This window comes from Harmonia axyridis, chromosome 1, assembly GCF_914767665.1.
Source record: "Harmonia axyridis chromosome 1, icHarAxyr1.1, whole genome shotgun sequence".
NCBI lineage: Eukaryota > Metazoa > Arthropoda > Insecta > Coleoptera > Coccinellidae > Harmonia > Harmonia axyridis.
Window position 1 is genome coordinate 982,266 of NC_059501.1, and position 21,018 is coordinate 1,003,283.

At 36.5% G+C, this 21,018-nt stretch overlaps 2 protein-coding genes and 1 non-coding gene across 4 annotated transcripts; 2 read left to right on the top strand and 1 right to left on the bottom strand.

Annotated features, from left to right (window-relative positions):
* Positions 1-120: 120 nt before the first annotated feature.
* Positions 121-1,684, bottom strand: LOC123671522 (ras-related protein Rab-39B). Its single transcript, XM_045605414.1, has 2 exons — positions 1,296-1,684; positions 121-1,240 (listed from the first exon to the last, which is right to left on the bottom strand). The coding sequence occupies exons 1-2, from the start codon at positions 1,401-1,403 to the stop codon at positions 692-694; spliced, it is 657 nt and encodes a 218-aa protein (XP_045461370.1). The 5' UTR covers positions 1,404-1,684; the 3' UTR covers positions 121-691.
* Positions 1,685-2,517: 833 nt separating this feature from the next.
* On the top strand, positions 2,518-20,518 carry LOC123671524 (NADP-dependent malic enzyme-like). Of its 2 annotated transcripts, XM_045605416.1 has the most exons (10): positions 2,518-2,657; positions 2,714-2,864; positions 3,112-3,301; positions 11,883-12,041; positions 12,114-12,295; positions 14,710-15,251; positions 16,178-16,497; positions 18,398-18,568; positions 18,627-18,750; positions 20,302-20,518. In XM_045605416.1, exons 1-10 carry the CDS (start codon positions 2,609-2,611, stop codon positions 20,415-20,417), a joined length of 2,004 nt encoding a protein of 667 aa, XP_045461372.1. In that variant the 5' UTR covers positions 2,518-2,608; the 3' UTR covers positions 20,418-20,518. The 2 variants fall into 2 exon arrangements, with proteins under 2 accessions (XP_045461372.1, XP_045461373.1); XM_045605417.1 differs by lacking the exons at positions 2,518-2,657; positions 2,714-2,864; positions 3,112-3,301 and adding an exon at positions 11,313-11,442.
* LOC123671761 lies at positions 13,742-13,950 on the top strand. The gene has a single exon (XR_006746179.1). It is a non-coding gene; the product is annotated as a small nucleolar RNA U3 (small nucleolar RNA).
* Positions 20,519-21,018: the final 500 nt, after the last annotated feature.

Here is a 21,018-nt window from a genome sequence, read left to right on the forward strand (position 1 = left end):
TTTTCACTAAATTGACAACTTGAGAAAATAAAATATCAGTATGTATTAATTCACCTGGAAATTCCGATAGATACTAACCATTTTTCAGTAGGATGTTGCAAAGAAAAAATAAAACAAGAATTTATAAAAGTTTTCAAGTTTAATAGATTATATGTTTCATACACATATTCAATATTTTGTGAAAAAGAAACTGCCAAGATTTGTACAATCAATCTGTTAGAAACAGAATAACAACATGAAAATAAACACAACACTTTAGATTTTTTGGATAACAAAGAAATCAGGAAATTTTCTAAACAAAGCAAATTTACATTTTGGACCAACTAGATAGGTTGAATTTTGATAAGAATATTTACAAATATACAAAACTCCTTCTGCATTTTATCACAACTTGAAATATTGTCATGATACATGAATTTAAAAATCCCAAAATATTCAGTCCAATAAAAATTCCATACAAATAAGTAATGTAAAGGATATCAGGATTATTATTATTATATTATTGATTCCATAATACATGCCCTTTCAGTATTTAATATCAGTAATTAATGCATGGAACAAATTATATGATATGCTAAAGGAGTAAAAGAAATATCAATAAAACTTAAAATTAACATGACTAGTACTATTTCAAGCTTTAAATTTGTTGATACTACCTTCTATCAGCACAATGTACAAAGCCTGGAGCAAATTAACAACATGATGACTTAGCGGGTTCGGCTTCAACCAAATTAAAATCAAGACCTTTGGGTCTTGCAAATCCTGTCTTTATACCATCCCAACCATCTTCTATTTTATATTCACCACTCTGTACTCTATTGTATATTTCTTGAGTCACTTTTTTGAAGGCATCTTCGACGTTCCACCCATATTTGGAAGAAGTTTCAACTTGAAACATTCCATGTTGATCTGCAAATATTTTAGCTTCTTCTTTGGTAACTTCCCGTCGTCCTCCTTCTTCAACTAAGTCGACTTTACATCCTACTAGTGCAAATACAGGACGGTGGGGTTCAATTTGTCTCCTAGCTTCAGACATCCAAACAGGTATGTGTTCAAAACTAGCTTTATTACAAATGTCATATACTAAGAGAGCACCAACCGAGTTTCTATAATATGATTTGGTGATTGAGCGAAACCTTTCTTGCCCTGCAGTATCCCACAGTTGCAACTTTATACGTGTACCATCCTCTACTTCTATTAATCTAGCAAAGAAGTCTACACCAACTGTTGGATCGGATAGCTGAAACGGAAAAAATGTCAATTTCCAACCAGAATTGTTAAAATTGTGATTATACCTCAGCAAATTTTCCATCCGTAAAACATTTGAGCAAACAACTTTTTCCAACTGTGCTGTCTCCAATCAGAATCAATCTAAATTGAAAATCGAAGATTGGTTCAACCATTTTTTGAATATGTTAACCCGAAAAAATTTGTTAGACCTTTATGTTTATACCTTGATAATTCTTTGCTATGAGTAGAATTATCTGACGCATTATGAAAATAACAGATTAATAATAGGATTGAGGCGAAAATTCTATTGTCTATTTGTAATCATGGACATGACAGCTGATAGCGAGTCATGTTGACAGCTATCTCTGAAGCATCAAATAAAGTTACATTCTTCTTTTGATGACTCAAAATTGACTCAAACAAATCTATCAAATGCAGCTGAGAGAGGTACTTTTAATATCACTTGTATTGCATTCTTCTCTTTCTATGTGTTGATGGTATGGAAGAAGTTATTTTATATTTCGACTACTGTCAAAAGCGCATCCACCCATAATTATCTCAAAAAGCTGAGACTTGAAGTTGACGATTTTTAAACATTCTTCTATCTTGAGAATGAATCGATATAATTCTATGACAACAATTCAACGTTTATAGTTCGAAAATAGTTAATATCTTATGAACTATAAAATATTGAATCATAAATTTGTAGAGTATTCGTCAATAATAATAATATTTGGCTTTAACTTTAATTTCATCCTTCATGAATGCAACTTATAAAGCTTTCATAGCCTACCATGATGGCTTTCACACGCAGCTGCAATATTTCTTATTTTATTTCAATATAACTTGGTACAAGATTTGTTCTTGTCTATTTTACCCTCTGAAACTATTACGATCTAACAGTTATAAATATTCAATTTCAGAATATATGGTAGTTGCGGTCGCATGCAATTACGGTTTATTAAAAAAATTATTTTCTATGATTTTCATTGATTAATCTATTTTAATTTTGAAATTGAAGTTCTATTTTAGTCCATCCTCTTTGAAATTGCGCTTTTCCTATACGTAAGGTTTATTGTGGTAAACATGACCCTGAAATAGAAACAGATTCAAATTTTCAATTAACGAAGAACGAAAGAATCCTTACAAGGGTTTCAATCAAAAATCCCGAATAAAACCGAGAATGATCAATAAATGGGACTATAAAAAGTCGAACACACATCACTACACGTAATCAAAATTTCCATTAGTTTAACACATCTTCAGTGCAATTTGTTTTTGCCGCTCGCGCTCATATAAATAAACAAATTCAATGTTAAAAGGACACAAATGAGATAATCGATTTTTTCATTCAGTTTGAAGGTTACTCAATGTTGAAATGCATTTTTGTTCGACCGCAATGAGATTCACCCTTACCGGCAGATTAGGTAAGTAGATTTACAACATTATACTGGAAAAACTCCAAATTCGTGTTTATTTTCAGCTTCCGAAACAAGTTTCTGTGTTCTACGATGCATTCAATGTTTTCATTCATTCAATCTTGGATTATTGAAAAGAGAAAACCGGACACTTCATCAGTTGACCTTCAAATCTTTGGAACCGTCATCCAATCGCTGCAAGTCTGAAATCATCAGGTACTTTCATGTTGTTCACGTTAGATCAGACATATCTTCGATAAAACCGAAAATATGCGGAACATATCATAGCGGTTCTTCCGCAAATTAAAACCACCGAAATCTCCATCACGCGATTTCTCCCTCTATGCGCGCGCATCGAATCCAATATAGATTTTCACTGCGTGAAATACTTGAGTAATTCATGATTGTCACTCACCTTTGGTAGTGCTTTACAAGGTAATATTAGTGTGTTGGAAATTTATAGCGTTCATTCGTCGACTGTCAGATGCAATAAGAGGTTCACCGCTTCGTTTGGTTCAAGTAACCGAAGATCCACTATGTCTGCTTGTCAAGATTTAACCATGGATCAGCTGGGCCAGAAGCCAACAGGAGAGCCGCACTGCCCTGCCTCAAGCAGCGGAATCGATAGACTTCAGGATCCTGCTCTAAATAAAGTGAGTAGCTAATTCATTACGGTTATTTTGATTTTTCTATCCAGGTTATACGGTTGTTCGTTGAATAATTGAATTTGCGCTACCTACTACTGTGGAAAAGTACCGCCAAATTCTATGTTCGAAATTTAAATTAGAGATCATAGAAATATGTATCTTCATGGAATTTCTTTTGGAATTATCGAATGAAAAACATAGTTTTGAAACTAATTAATGAATAATAGGGGGAATAGAATATTGACCTACTTGGATATAACTCATTTCCTTTTATATTTGCGTTATTTATTTCGATTGTTCGGCTAAGTTAATCGTTTACATTTTTGCGAACGCGTTTTTTTTATAGTTATTCTAATTTTCATGTTATGACGTGAGGTAATATTGAATGAAAAAGCAGAATTACAATAGCCATTCATTTTGATTAGATAAGCTTAAATTGTATTATAATTGTATACGATGATTAGGTGTTCAGCTTCAAAAACCGAACATTTATTTTGGGTATTACGAAATTATAATTGTGTCTGGAGTTTGTTTGCAATTTTAAGGCAGATTCAAATAAAAACATCGAGGAATTGATTTCTTTAGGAATATCTAAACATTTATCACATTCCAGTTTTATTTGGGTGAATTTGTTTATGTAATAAGGATATTTGAATTGCTGATACATTGTATTTGTTACGTCTTGTATCATTTCGAAAATTTGATGGAATATATGGGTACCTTTGGAAATAATGAATTTGTTTTATGGGCTAATTAATATGAAGGTTATTTCGCCAGTTTATTTTTATGTTGATTGTAACACATAAAAATGGAATAAATCCTAATCAAGCAATCGTTCAGCGAATTTCTAGAAAAAAAATTAGGTATGCTAGTTTTATTTATTAATTTGAAAAAAAACGCTTGCTTTCCTAGCTTGAAAATCAGATCTATTATCGCTTCGAACTGAAAACCATCGAATTAAAAATACATTTTATGAGAATAATAATTTTTGGAGGTAATCGTAGCATTTTTTCTGCGTTTCTAATCTTTGAGATTTACCTTTTTACCTTGAACGTACCTACGTGACGATGGTAATGGTTGAACAATGTAATTAAGTTGAGTTACTAATTATCTATGCCATTGAGTAATTCCTGTTGGTCTGGTTATTTTTTCCTGTGTGTTCAAGAAGCTGAACTTGGATGGATGTGGTTTAAGTTGTTAATGTTGTGATTCATTGTCTTGAGCAAGATTTGTATTGTAACTCCCTTGAAAATACCCAAATCTTCTCATTTTATTCTTTCGGAGGAAAAATACAACAAATTTCAAACTATGGTTTATAATTTCTCTTCTCTTTTCTCGAGAGATAGAAAAATAAGAACAAAAATTTTTATGTATATCTAGGGGAGGGATTCGAACCCGGGTTCATTTGTTGCAAAATCCTGAAATACAGGAGGAATCTAAATTGGAGGTACAAAAAAAAAGTGCCTCAAACATGGGACCCCAAACGCTCTGTTTACGAGATACAAGGTGTTAAAGTTGAATTTTTTTCCAGTTTTTCCTCAATGCACCTTCCCTTCTCACAAGATATTTAACTTAACCAATTTTTCATTATGTGATGTGCTAATTAATACTAGGCGATATTTTTTCTGGAACAGTGTCCGTTTCTTTTATCTAGAACTTTTTTTGGTGAAGTTTTGTTAATTTTAAAAGAAGGAAAAAGAAACATTGGACCACTGCTACACTTCTTCTAATTTTGTCGTATCTGATACCGAATTCTAGAACAAAAAAATCAAAAAATTTTCTAGTAATCCTCAGGAAAATTCAAATTATTATAAAGATCCAGTGTTTAAGCTGTGATGAATAAATTAATTATAAGTTCTGGTACTTATTTATCAAATCTGTGGCGGAGATTAATAAAGATAAACTGGTATAATCTCAAAAAAGTAGAACTATATAAGAAACACCCTGTATCTCGAAAACATATGCGGGCTCATGTTTTCAGAACTTTTTTCTTAAAATTATCCAAAGAATCTCTCATTTTCTTTTGTACCTCCCATTTAGGAACACTTAACTATATGAGCTAAGACTTTGCGTTAAAAAATTATTATTCAGAATCATCTTAGCAAATTATATTTTCACTTTCATTATTATGTGTTGCCAAGTTTTCTAATTTTTTTTTTATTTTCCTCGAAAATTTATAGATTGTATTATCCATTTAGGATGCTCTATGTGGTGAATTGAATATTAACCACCTTGCCAGTATTTTTTCTTGGTGGGAGACTTTCTAGGAATACTATTGTTCTTGTTATCAATCATGTATTTTCAAAACAAAACTTAAAAAATATTCCGTAATCACATATCAGACATTGTATATGGTTTTTCGTTTATCACATGTTCATGTTAACATTTAAATACAAATACTGCACTTTCATAATTCATTCCAGAATAATCAAATTTATATTTTATTATTCTTGAATATCCTCTCTTGATTTTTCTATATTTTATTTTGAATCCTTTGTTGTATTCATAAAAGCAATAGTTTCCTAATAAAAAAAAATAAAATACAACATTGTGCATGAACGAGTCTCCTGTAAAAGGAAATGAAAAAATCTAGTTGGTTTTTATTGGTATATCATTGCAACTTTTCAGCAATTTTGATAAAAAAAATAAAAATTGTTATTTTTCTTTTTCTTGGAAGCGTTTAGTTTTCGAAGGCAAAGCATAAGAGCATTTGTTTACACGAGAGACCCCTTTAATTTTCGACAAGGATTCATTCCTCACACACTTTCGCACTTATTTAGTGACACCCTGTATAGGTATAAGAGAGAGAAAAAAATAAAAAATTTCCATGGTGTGAAATTTCACTGTTATGATGCATAAGCATTTCAAAACATACACTGAAAATGTAAAAGCGGGTTAGAAATTTATTGGCTATCTCCAGCGGTCGCCCATCCAGATATCGCTCGCGCCTAACGCTGCTTAGCCCACAGATTATTAATTTCTCTTTATTTTTTTTTTTCAAATAACTGATAACTGATTATTTGTATATTTGATCTGTAAGAGGCATCAAGTTTCAACGAGATGTCGCTTATAATTTATGAAATGTCGAACATTTTGAAGTTCTAGTTGGTTTAAAATTAACAGTTATCTTTTCAATCTGTTGGCAACTGGATTTCGCGCAAAAATACAACTTTCAAACTAGTATATTTATCTTCGGAAACGACAAAACGTTCTCCTTTCTAGACGTTTATTCGTTCGAATGTTGTTACTGCAAGGTTATTCATTTTATTTCTATTATGTCCTCTACACATGGACTTGCAGACGCTCTATAGATAAAAAAAAATCGAATCGATCCCGATCAGAATGACTAAAATGAAATCAGTCGATGCGAATGCAAACAGGCATCATCGTCGACCTTTCTTTGACCTTCGCCGTAGTTACTAGAGAGAGCCTCTGGTACGAAGTTCGCTTTTTGAAATTTTTATTAGCCATTGTTGTTTTTATTTTTCTGTTTTTCGAGGATTTTGACCCGTAAACGGAAGCTTTTATCGGGTACAAAGGTGGTTGACGAAATTTAGAGTGGAACTTATTGTTTTTATTCGCGTTGACCTAGAAATGTTTGATCCTTCGATGGTTCACATAAAACAGTCTAGCCGTTTATTTTTGAAAATATTATTTTTTTTTGAAGGGGGATATCCTGTTTTTTTTTGATAATTTATTAGCAAGATAAATAACGTGTTTTTCATTATCAATAATGCAATTCAATATCAATATAATGGCAACACTGTGTATTAGTCTTTGACATTTCTCATGTCATTTGTAAGATGTCTAAAATACTGGTGTGTTCGCTTATTTTCTTTATGATAACTCTGGCGACTCAGTTTCGGCATTGGTTCCTTTTCCCATTACTTCATTGAGATGGTGCTAAACAAAAAATTGACCAATCAACGGCATAATTTCAAAATATTCATTTTTTCTGTCAAAAGTCGTTTATTGTTGATTTAACCTCAAAACGACATTGACGATGCGAGCGCCATACGGAATCAAGTTAAAAGGTACCAATCCAAGAAGGCTGTTCCCTTTAAAAGAAGCTACTATAGGGTGTTTTTTTAGAGCTATAGAACTTTAAATTTCAATAAAACAACGATGGATTATTCGATTGACATGAATTTTATTTATCCGCAAGATAATCTTGTGGCATTACATTTTAAATATGATTTCTGGCATATTACCGCCACGGCTGGGTCGGATGTAGTCCAATCTGGACGTCCAATTTTCAATGACTTTTTCCAAAATTTGTGACCGTATATCGGCAATAACATGGCGAATGTTGTCTAACAAATGGTTAAATCACAAGATCTTGGAGGCCAATTCACAGGTCCAAAACGTGAAATTAGGTGGTCACCAAACGTGTCTTTCAATAAATCGATTGTGGCACAAGCTGTGTGACATGTTGCACCGTCTTGTTGGAACCACAGCTCCTGGACATCATGGTTGTTCAATTCAGGAATGAAAAAGTTAGTAATCATGGCTCTATACCGATCACCATTGACTGTAACGTTCTGGCCATCATCGTTTTTGAAGAAGTACGGACCAATGATTCCACCAGCCCATAAAGCGCACCAAACAGTCAGTTTTTCTGGATGTAACGGTGTTTCGACATACACTTGAGGATTAGCTTCACTCCAAATGCGGCAGTTTTGTTTGTTGACGTAGCCATTCAACCAGAAGTGCGCTTCATCGCTAAACAAAATAAAATGGACGTAGTGCGCGATACGTATTCCGCACAGAACCATTATTTTCGAAATAAAATTGCACTATTTGCAAACGTTGTTCAGGCGTGAGTCTATTCATGATGAATTGCCAAACCAAACTGAGAATAAATCACTTGACAGCTGTTAAATCGGTCGCTATCTCGAACAGTAATGCCAACTTAAAGTTATATACCTCGAAAAAAACACCCCTTATTACCTTAAAAGTTAGTTAGCAAACCTGTGTTTCAGATATCTTAGTAATTTGTGTAAAATGAGTAGTGCTATTTAATCATGCAAAAATACACACTTCAACAAATTGTTAAATGGTTTCATCAAAATTTGTGCTCATTTGTAAATACCGAGGGAAACTTAAGAAGAGTTCATGGGCGACATAATTCAGTTCTTGAATTTGAGGACAGATTCATCAGTAAGTTGAACCTTAGCTTTTTTTCACGACTCGAAATTTGAAAAATACGAACATTGTGACGAAATAATAGAGCGATAGGTTCAGAAAATATAAACGCTCAAAAATAGTTATTTATAATACAAGTGCAGAAGTCATTGATATTCTTCCACGAGTTCAAAATTCAAAAACGAGCCACGAAGTGGCGAGTTTTGGAATGAACGAGTGGTAGAATGAGCCTTCTGTACGAGTATTATACATTATTTTCTCTAATTAATTGCATTTTCGTTGAAATTAATGAAATATTTCCATAAATATAATTTAGTGATTTTTGCATTGAAAAATGTTGGTTGGCAGAACTAATTTCTTTAAGGCAAATTGATGAATTGACAGATAAAGCCGTGGCGGAAAGTTCGGAGTACCAACATAGAATAATAAAATATAACCATGAGAACTGTGCGTTTCTGATATATTCTCGCACGATTTTGTTCTACAAGATGTGGAAGAATGAACGGAATAACCACAGAATTAGAGAAATAAACTTTCGAATTTTGATCTTTAAATTAATCGAACTTCCAAGAATTCAATCAAGGCAACTTGTCAACCCACATATTTATTTCCTGGCAATTTCGTAGGTGGCGCGGTGTTTCCCATGAGAAAACTTCAGTGCTGTACCACAGAGTAGTCAAATCTCTGATTCGACAGCGCCTATCACAGAACACATCGCGAACATCTGTGACTCACACGATCGATTTCTAACCTGTCACGCGATGTCAAACGTCTTCACTTAGCTCGAAACAACTTATATTCGTACAGATTTCTTTTCCAACCAACGTCACCGATTCCCTAACTACAAAATTTCCGAGTCTAAAAATGAAGAAAGGTGAAAACGACATCCGTAACAAAGACAACAAAGTAGTCGATCGACCATCGAAAGGCAGCGACAAGGGGAATCCCGTGAAATCCCCTCTCTTCCCCTGTTACCTGTGCGGCAAGCAGTTCTATGTGCCCGCCATCTATGAGCACGAGGAGGAATGTCTGAAAGTGTGGCAGGAGGAGAACGCCAAGTTGCCGCCGCACAGACGCAAGAGGGTGCCGCAGAAGGAGGACGTGAAGTTCACCGCCAGCGGAGAGGTGGATTTCGTTGGCACCTTCAACAGGATCTGGGAGAACCACCTGGCGGAGTTGGTACCCTGCAGGAGGTGCGGGAGGACCTTCGCCCCGGATAGGTTGGATGTCCACGAGAGGGCGTGCAAGGGCCCGGAGGTGAAGAAGAAGAGGAACGGTCAGGGGCGTGCCGGAAAGTCATAGATGCGTTTTCTTTTTCTTCTTTTGCGTCTCGAATGGTAGATGTTAAGTTGAGTGTAAAATTTAATGTTAAATGATTTCGTGTTATATTGTTTCAACGTTAATTTTTTTAATAAATAAGGGTATCTTCATTCAATTGTTGTTATTTTTATAAGAAATGTTCGTATTGGTGGCTCTCGATGAATGCGAGACCCAATTTTCAAATTATCTCAAATTATTCACTGTTTTTTATTGGGCACATAATTTTAAATTCAAGAATTATTGTTGAAAAGAAATAGTATTAAAAAAAGTAGAATTAAAAGAGCTGCTAGAATGCAATTTCACAACTTGACTTCACATGGAAATATAAACGATCAAGCATTTTATTTTGTAAAGATTAATTCGATAGCAATGATCTTACACGTATTTACTTCAAATTGACGTCATCGTTATTTCACCCAATCCAGTTCTTTTCTTATCTCGTGATGATGAATTTGACTTTTTAGAGTTTTTTTTACTTATTGGGTAATTTTTTTTAACAAATGAATATCGGTCTGAAAGGTTTAATCTATGAAGATGCCTTTAGTCTTTAGTCTACTCAAAAATTAAAATGATTATGATCAAAAGTCTGCCACATAAAAATATAAATTCTACGTAATAAAAAAAATAAAAAATTATCCTCATCAAATCAATAAAGAATAATTTCACGCCAAGCTGTATATGAACTAAATATCATATTCCCGCATCAAACGGAACGGTATATTGAGATAAAACTAATATCGAAGTATACTTTCGTTTTGGAAAGCAAGTTCAATCACCGGTATTAAAAAAATGCGGGTTGCCAACATAATAGAGAAAGCATCCTTGACATAGCCCATTCAATAAATCTATTATATCAGTATCAATCAATATCGGTCTAGATATTCGAGTGGTAGATTATGAAGGAATTAATAATTGAATATCTAGCGTAATTATTAGATAGGAGAACATGAAATACGTTTCATTCAATCAAGCAGGAGGAAATTGGAAAAATATTAGGAAAGCGTTGACTATAAGTCGGGAGCTTTTGAGTGCAAGACCATTCATACGCTAATTGCACCTTTGGAAGGAAATACTTGTATACAGTTATCTGGTCTCCAAGGGCGCAATTGGCACAAGAATGAACTAGCGCTCAAAATCTCCTAGCTCTTTTTTCGATACTCTTCTTGTATTCTTTGTGGTTCTTATGAAGCTATCAAGACAAAATTTTGCGAGGAGCTCGACATTGTTATTCTTTATATACATGCAAAATATCAACAAATTCTGACTGATGTTCAGGCAAAATGATGACGTTCGAAAGATCTCTTTATTTGGAGAACATTTCACCTTGTGGATTGAAAACACCTTTTCACCATTTACTTGGCGTAAGGGCACAGTAACAAAGCCTACGTAGAGCACAGCCAGATCCTCTAATTCGCATAAATTGTAATCTTTTCAGATCCCTAGAAGAATCGGTATAAAACACATATAAACGATATTATTTGATATCTTCAAATTTACTGAAATAGTGTCACGATTATCATAGGTCACTCTGATATTCGGCAAATTTCGTTTGCAATTTTAAAATGATAGATAAAATTAATTCAGACCGAGTTGAAACGTTGTGCTGGTGAAAAGTGCTTTCTGGAACGATGTCTTCTAATTCTCTTGAAAGAGTCGGATCGATTCCTAATCTAGTGATCAAGGTGCTTATTCCACAACCCTACATGTATAAGAAGGGATAACATTTTTAACCTTATTTGGCAAATTTTAACACTGTTTCAAGTGCAGTTCTCGCGTTTGCATTTCAATGCGGTATCAGTATTTTCTGGTATATTTCGAATGACAATACCTAGAAACCTGAAATTTTCACATTATTTCCCAAATTGGCTTAATCCACCCAATAGTTTTGAGTATCATATCATATAATAGTTGTAGATAAAATCAATCAAACAACTACACCTTAAGGCTCATGCTAAAGGAAGGCAATTCAGTGGTCCCTGCCTTATACACCCGCACCTTCATGTGCTTTGTGATTTTGCCGGTGAACGCCAATGTGTCGCCATTGTACTGTCTTAAAGATTCAGCTCAGATTAGTCTCAAGACCACTTTTTCCACATTTTCACGAAAACATTTCTTTCTCCAGGGTCTCGCCTTTTCCAGAGAAGACAGACAACGTCTGGGAATCCATGGCCTACTACCGCCAAGGGTCAAGTCTTTCGAACAACAGGTGGACCACGCAAAGATCCTGCTGGACCGCTATGAGAAAGACATAGACAAGTACATCTACCTCATGGGTCTCTTGGTAAGTATCTACAATAAATCATCATTAATTTCTTGTGTTAAAACAGTTCAAACAAAGTGTTAATTTCCGTAGGAACGTCACGAGAAGTTGTTCTTCAAACTTATGGGCAAATATACCACAGAACTTCTACCTCTGGTCTATACCCCCACTGTTGGTACCGCCTGTCAGATGTTCAGCACCCTGTATACCCATAACAGGGGAATGTACATCACTATCTACGACAAGGGACACGTCTACGACGTCTTGAAGAACTGGTAAGTGATTGACATTTGTCATTAGTGTCAGTTGTCACATTTACTTCTATGGTCGAGATTTATATATGAAACAAAGTTAGATTAGATTTGTTAGATAAAACAAACTAATTTCCACTAATCTAAGATAAGTGGAAAACACTTTTCTACCTGTAAAGAATTTCCATGAAGTAAAAGACAGAATCCATTAAAAAAAATAAATATTATACAAACTTGTTCAATATTATGCAAAATTTCTTTACACAAAGAACAATGAATTTCCTGAGAGGAAATTTCAAATCCATTTTATAGGATTAATTGAGAAATAACGGTTCTACAGGTGTTGATAGAAGAACACTTGCAACTTGATTGTGGAAATAATTATTGTTTGAAGAGTTGGCAAGGTCGAAACAATTTCGAGGAAAGGTTTTCTTGATTTTGCAAGGAAATTCTGCGTAATCTAATTAGTGTTTTCCGATTACTCATCTTAGGGAAGTTGATAACTCTTGTAGTCAGTTGTAAGAACGATTAAAAATAGTTTGTGGTAACACGCGTTTTCAAGGCCATCTAATAGTTTGTTTTGTTCCTAGTGCAAGCCTCATATTTGATTACCGCCTACAATTATTTCATGAACGCGAAGTTCAAGGTGGTTGATATAGAAATCCGGGAATAACTCTAGGTCATTATATAGGCTATGTTATATCTAAGGCTTCTAGGCAAGTAAGGACATCATTTTTATTTTAGATATGTAAAATTTCAAAATCGTGGTTAAAATGATGCCCTAGATCCAATAGATGAATGGAATATATTTAATCTTTCTTGTTGTTGAGAAAATTTTTTATATGTTCGTCAATTCATTCTTCAAAATATCTACTGGTTAGTTCTATATATACAGGTAGTTCCTAAATTGGAGGTACAAAGGAAAATCAGAGGTTCCTTGGATAATTACAAGAAAAAAAACCTGAACCATGTTCAGGTTTTTTTTCCCCGCAAAGGCTTTGTTATCGATATATGGGCCTTGTTTGCGATGATTACACCAGTTTATCGAATCTTCATTAATCTTCTCTACAAATTGAGTAAATAAGTACCAAAACTCAAAATTTATTTATTTATCACATCTTACTAACTGGATCTTTATAATAATTTAGATTTTACTGAGGATTACTAGAGAATTCGAAATTGGTAGCAGATAAGACACTTCTTGTTTTCTTGTAGTAGTAGACAAAGTTTCTGTTTACATTTTTTCAACTACCAGTGGTCGAAATTCAATCAATAATTTTTAGATTAATGGCGCCATCTATATTTCAATGAACAAAACGCACAGGGAGAAACTTACACTACTTTACTACAGATGGCGTTCCAAACACAAGCTTGAATAATTTCGTCACAGATGTCGCTAGTGGACTAACTATACCAAGTTCTTCTACACCATTCATGGTGACCATGCCAAAATTTTGAAATTTTAAAATTAAGATCATACTTCACAGGATCATTTCTGTAGTATATCTTCACACATTCTCAACTCAAATTGAGAGTGGTTGCAACCTCGACGATGAGTCGAAGTATCGCTTCCTGAGCGTGAGACAGGCCCTTGGGATTCCTCATGGAAATCCTTGTGGCCCACGATGATCGTTCACCTGGACTTGTCCAGTTTACGGATGCGATACATTCTGAGAGGTTGCTTTTTATTTAAATTAATATCAACTTTTATACTACCATCAGAGAGAGTCTTTGAGCTTATTAAATATTACCCTGTAGATATGCATTCAAAGTCAGGACCACATGATGAACTCTTTAATTTGGAATTTCTATATCAAATTTAAGCTGAATATCTGTAAGGGGAAGGTGATATGAGAAAACTACTTAAAATTGGCATAGATATTCTAATTTGAAGTTTTCATCATGTGATATGCTAATTTCGAATGCAAATCTGAGGCTGATATTTTTTTCTTTCCTCCAGAGTACCATACTATTTGATTTCTTGTTGTTTTGTTCTATCTGCTACCAATTTCGAGAAAAAAATAGACAATTCCCTAGTAAACCTCAGGAAAATCCAAATTATTCTCGAAATCCAGTCAGTAAGCTGCGATGAATAAATTAATTTCAAGTTTTGGTACTTACTTACCAAATTTGTAGCGAAGATTGACAAAGATTCGATAAACTGGAATTATGATCCCAAAAAGTAAGACTACAAGTATCACCCGGTATCTAGAAAACAAAGCATTTTTCGAAATCTCTCATTTCCCTTTGTACCCTCAATTTAGAAACACCCTGTAGAATACCAACAGTTGTAGACATTAAGAATAATCGTGGAAATTACTTGTTTTATTTTATTCGATAATGAATTTCCATCAAACTTGCTTCACTTGAATGCTGATAACCAGACGCTTCGAACGATTGTTGTCTCTTCTCACCAATTGATCTTTCATCTGTTTCAGGCCAGAACGCGACGTCAGGGCCATCGTCGTCACCGACGGCGAACGCATCCTGGGCATCGGCGACCAGGGCATGGACGGCATGGGCATACCCATCGGCAAACTCTGCCTCTACACCGCCCTGGGCGGCATCAAACCGCACTACTGCCTGCCTATCACCCTGGACGTGGGCACCAACTCGCCCGCCAAGCTCGAGAACGAGCTCTACCTCGGCCTCAGGCAGAAACGAGTCACCGGCGAGGAGTACGACGAGTTCCTCGACGAGTTCATGCGCGCCGTGGTCCGACGCTTCGGCAGGAACTGCCTGATACAGTTCGAGGACTTCGGCAACAGCAACGCCTTCAGGCTGCTGGAGAAGTACAAGGACGGCTATTGCACCTTCAACGACGACATCCAGGGCACGGCTGGCGTCGCGGTGGCCGGCGTGTTGGCGTCCTTGAGGATCACCAAGAAGAAGCTGGTGGATAACGTGATCGTCTTCCAGGGGGCTGGCGAGGCTAACCTGGGTATTGCGGAGCTGTGCGTAATGGCTATGAAGGAGGAAGGTGAGTCTTACATCTTGTATGACACTTGACCTTTTTCGTGTTCATTTCTGTGTCCAAATTCAACCGAACTGTTCCCCCTTCTTCTTCTTCTTCTCCTCCTCCTATTCCTTCTCCTCTTCCTTCTCCTCCTCCTCCTCCTCCTCCTCCTCTTCTCTCTCCTCCTCCTCCTCCTCCTTCTCCTCCTCTTCTCTCTCCTTCTCCTCCTCCTTTCCTTCTTCTCCTCCTTCTCCTCCCATCCTTTTTGCCTTGCAAGCAGCTGTTCACAAGCAAATAAACGGCGTTCAACAAACATCTCTCGGCTTCAACTCGTACGCCACCTAATTTCCATCTTTCTGAATCATTCCCATGACTTTCAGGCGTTTTGGAATGGCTTGTTACGTCTCTCCCAATGATCCTGCCAATTCTTGTTGCGTTTGACACTAGTCTTGATCAAGTTATGCCTCCAATTCTGCATCTTCTGAAACCTTCTGTCTGCCACCGCATGCTGGTCTTCAACGTGAAAATCACCATTCTTGAAGCGTTGAAACCACTCTCGGCATATTTTTTCACTAATTGCGGCCTCACCATAGGTATTTATTGCGGCCTCACCATAGGTATTTGAAAGCATTCAATGAGCGTCAGTCGCAGATTTCTTCATATTGAAGCAGAAAATTAAAACCTCCCACAAATGACGAGAATTTGGCTTGTTAGCTGACATGTTCAATCGAAAATAACCTTATGATGCAGACACAAATCGATTAATACAACTACCGCTACAGCCATCTATCTTGAAACATCAAAAGCAAAGTTGTTCACCTGATATTATTATTTCCACACAAATACTATGTCCACTGTCTTGGAAATACAAAATAACATCCACCAATTGAACGAACCTAACCTATAAGACTCCTCCGATCATTTTACACAACTCACCTTATATATTCTAGGTATCAGCGAACAGGAAGCAAGACGCAAGATATGGATGGTGGATTCCAAAGGACTCATCGTCAAGGACAGACCGGAAGGCGGTATCAACCACCACAAGGCCGTCTACGCACACCCTCATCCTCCCGTCAGAACCCTGGAAGAGGTGGTCAAGGAGATCAAGCCCACGATCTTAATCGGCGCGGCGGCGATGCCTGGAGCTTTCACTCCCGAAATCCTGAGGGAGATGGCCAGGAACAACGATAGGCCCGTCATATTCGCCCTCAGCAATCCCACGAATAAGGCCGAATGTACAGCTGAGGAGGCTTATAAGTATACGGAAGTAAGTATAGGGTAGTCTGCTTTAGCTACGAAACTATCTAACACTTATATCTAGAAGGAATCATTACTTTTACTCCATCTCAAAGTATAGATACCGGTATGTACTTTCTCAAAATCGTTGGTTAGTCTCGTAGAACTAGTTGTCTAGTGAAGGGTTCTGCCAAAGAACCGTCTAACCAGTCGCTGTTGGATAAAGCTCTAAGCTTCTGAAAGGTTTAACAGAGGCCTAAGAGTTGAACAGAGATTAAATGAACTGATCTGATTAGACTTAATACAAATAACAATACCTATGATATCAGGTGTGTGAATAAGTCTTTCCCGTTTTTTTTCAAATTTTGAGCCTTTATTGTGAAAAAATGGTTACAAATGAATTATTGAAAGTATTGGCCATCGCTAGCTACAACTTTTCCCCATCTTTCTGGCAACATACGAATCCCGTTGCGAAAAAATTCGACCGGTTTGGCCTCTATCCAGTCATCCACCCATTTTTTGGCTTCCCCGTAGGAATGGAAGTGCTGGTCAGCTAGGCCATGCGTCATCGATCTGAAGAGATGGTAATCAGACGGAGCAATGTCTGGACTATACGGCGGGTGGGGTAGGACTTCCCATTTGAGCGTTTCTAAGTATGTTTTCACCGGCTGTGCAACATGTGGGCGAGCATTGTCATGTTGCAAAATAACTTTGTCGTGCCTGTCGGAGTATTGTGGCCGTTTTTCTCGCAGTGCGCGGCTCAAACGCATCAATTGTCGTCGATAGACCTCGCCTGTGATCCTTTCATTCGGTTTCAGAAGCTCATAGTAAACCACACCTAGCTGGTCCCACCATATACAGAGCATGAGCTTGGCGCCATGAATATTTGGCTTGGCCGTCGATGATGATGCATGGCCGGGTAGTCCCCATGATTTTCTTCGCTTCGGATTATCGTAACGGATCCACTTTTCATCGCCAGTCACGATACGATGCAGAAAACCCTTTCTTTTATGTCGCTGAAGCAGCTGTTCGCAAGTGAAAAAAACGCCGTTCGACGTCTCTCAGCTTCAGTTCGTACGGCACCCAATTTCCTTGCTTTTGGATCATTCCCATGGCTTTCAAACGCTTGGAAATGGTTGTTCGGTCAACTCCCAATGCTTCAGCAAGTTCTTCTTGCGTTTGACACGAATCTTCATCAAGCAAAGTCGCCAATTCTTGATCTTCAAAGATTTGCGGCCGCCCGGAAAGCTCCTTGTCTTCCACGTCGAAATCGCCACTTTTGAAGCGTCGAAACCATCCGCGAACACTTGAATCATCGACACAACCTACTCCATAAGCTTCCTGAAGCAACCGATGCGCCTCGGCAGCAGATTTCTTCAAATTGAACCAATAAAGTGAAACTTCCCGCAAATGACGTCGACTCGGCTCAAATTTCGACATTTTCACGATTTCAAAAATTTATGATGCGAAAAAATTTCAACTAATGTGTTAGTGTGGAATTGTTGACAGATGAATAAGCTTTGATTATGACATATGTAACCATTAAATACTCGCACAGTATTGGTGGCGCCATCTCTTACAAAAAACGGGAAAGACTTATTCACACACCTGATAATCAAAATTACAATCTTATCACTATCAGGCCACTATCAGTAGAGGCCTGATACTAAGACACCCACGTGTAGTTTTGCTGAGTTTGCAATGAAATACATTGTAATATGCAACATGAGTTGTGTGAAAGTATTAACGACCCTAACATCAGAGTTGGCGGTCATACAAGGGCAATGGTGAAAGTTCATTTGAACTACTAAAGGAATCATACGATGTGTGTATATCTTAGTCGCCCGTAGTTCAATATTATCGCTTATTATATATTTATTTTATCCAAATAAATCTTCCAAACCTAACCTAACCTAATCTAACCTTTTCAGGGAAGATGCATATTTGCCAGTGGCAGTCCGTTTCCCCCAGTCGAATATAAGGGTAAAACCTTCACCCCGGGTCAAGGCAACAACTCCTACATTTTCCCAGGAGTGGCGCTGGCAGTAATCTGTTCTGGAATGTTGACAATCGACAACCAGACTTTCCTGATTGCTGCAAGGGTAAGATTCTTGTATGTTATTCGATTCAAGTGTTTTACCTGTAAATTTCGTATTACAGACGCTGGCCAACATTGTGCGAGAGGAAGAATTGGAGTCTGGTTCCCTCTATCCACCGTTGAGTACAGTTGTAGATGTTTCCCTCAAAATTGCTGTCGAGGTGGTGAATTATGCTTACAAACGTGGTAAGTAAAGGGTGTTTTAGAGCTATAGAACTTTAAATTGCAATAAAACAACGATGGATTATTCGATTGACATGAATTTTCTTTATCCGCAAGATAATCTTGTGGCATTACATTTTAAATATGATTTCTGGTATATGACCGCCACGGCTGGCTCGGATGTAGTCCAATCTGGACGTCCAATTTTCGATGAGTTTTTCCAATTTTTGTGGTCGTACATCGGCAATAACACGGCGAATTTTGTCTTCCAAATGGTCGAGGGTTTGTGGCTTATCCGCATAGACCAAGGACTTTACATAGCCCCACAGAAAGTAGTCAAGCGGTGTTAAATCACAGGATCTTGGAGGCCAATTCACAGGTCCAAAACGTGAAATTAGGCGGTCACCAAACGTGTCTTTCAATAAATTGATTGTGGCACGAGCTGTGTGACATGTTGCGCCGTCTTATTGGAATCACAGCTCCTGGACATCATGGTTGTTCAATTCAGTAATGAAAAAGTTAGTAATTATGGTTCTATACCGATCACCATTGACTGTAACGTTCTGGCCATCATCGTTTTTGAAGAAGTACGGACCAATGATTCCACCTGCCCATAAAGCGCACCAAACAGTCAGTTTTTCTGGATGTAACGGTGTTTCGACATACACTCGAGGATTAGCTTCACTCCAAATGCGGCAGTTTTGTTTGTTGACGTAGCCATTCAACCAGAAGTGCGCTTCATCACTAAACAAAATAAAATGGACGTAGTGCGCGATACGTATTCCGCACAGAACCATTATTTTCGAAATAAAATTGCACTATTTGCAAGCGTTGTTCAGGCGTGAAGCTATTCATGATGAATTGCCAAACCAATCTGAGAATAAATCACTTGACAGCTGTTAAATCGGTCGCCATCTTGAACAGTAATGCCAACTTAAAGTTATATACTTCGAAAAAAAACACCCGTTACAATGTGTTCCAACAGGAGAAATTCTAGAATTCTTTTCACTTGTCGTTTCGCCTATATCTAAACATTTATTGATTTATACAATGGTGAGATCTAGGAGCCTTATAGGAATTGCAGACTTTGCACAACTGCAGCTTCACATCATTCATATTGTTCTAAAAGGTGTCAATATGAGATAATGACCAAGTGAATTAATTCAAAAAAATTCTAGAATTCTTTTCACTTGTCGTTTCGCCTATATCTAAACATTTATTGATTTATTTTTTCCATTTCTGACTGGATTCATTCGAGTGCGATCAGTTGCAGTAACAAGGTGTTATGAACGATTGTTATCTTTTCTCTCCTGTGGATGTTCCTAGATAATACAGGGTGTTCCTAAATCGAGAGCGTCCTCGGATAGTTTTAAGAAAAACCAGTCCTATAAATATGAGTCACACTTTGTTTTCGAAATACACTGGTCAATGTCAATGTTTCTTTTTGTAATCGCGATATGAAATGTTGAACAATTTGGACATAAAGGCCTTCAGCATCATGTCTAACAAGAAGTTGGAAATGCCTTATGTTTGACAGCTGTTCTCAGTGTGATTAAATTTATTTTTGTTTTTTAGGGTTGGCTAGCGTGCACCCAGAGCCAAAGGATAAGGAGTGCTTCATCAGGGAACAGATGTACAGACCTGAATATGAGCAAACTTTCCCATCAGTATATGCATACCCTAAATTGTAAATTATTTGTATTTTATTGTCTGTTAAAGAATTAAATGTATTTATTTATTATGGGCTAGGCTTGTAAGTTCTTGTAATTTGTTATTAGATAAGTTGAATCAAGTTTGCGGTTTGGTTTTTTCCTTTCCAAAATAATAATGAGGGTTATTTTTTTCTGAGGTTAGTCTTGAAATAAAAGAGCTCATTTAAATAAATGTATATTTTTAATGTGTAAACTTGGTAAATACAATCGAAGATATCCATGTTTGGTAACAAAGAAAGATAACTGTCAGAATACGGCGGATGTTCAGTTGAACTACTGGGAGATATTCAATTGAACTACTGGAGTAGTTCGTACGTATTGATGTGTAAGCCGGTGTCGCCATCTAGAGTAGGTCAAATTTATTTGATTAGGATTTCTATTTAATTTTTATACACATATTTTTGATGACAACCGAATGCAAGTAGGGGGAATTTTGGATATCACCAATTTCAATTGAGGAATTTGGTGGAAGTCCTAAGCATATGAATATTTCCTCCTTAACTTCAAAAACAAAGCGCTTTCATTTTCTTCATTATATTCAGAAAATATTGCTTTGAATCGAAAGAAATCAACAAAAACT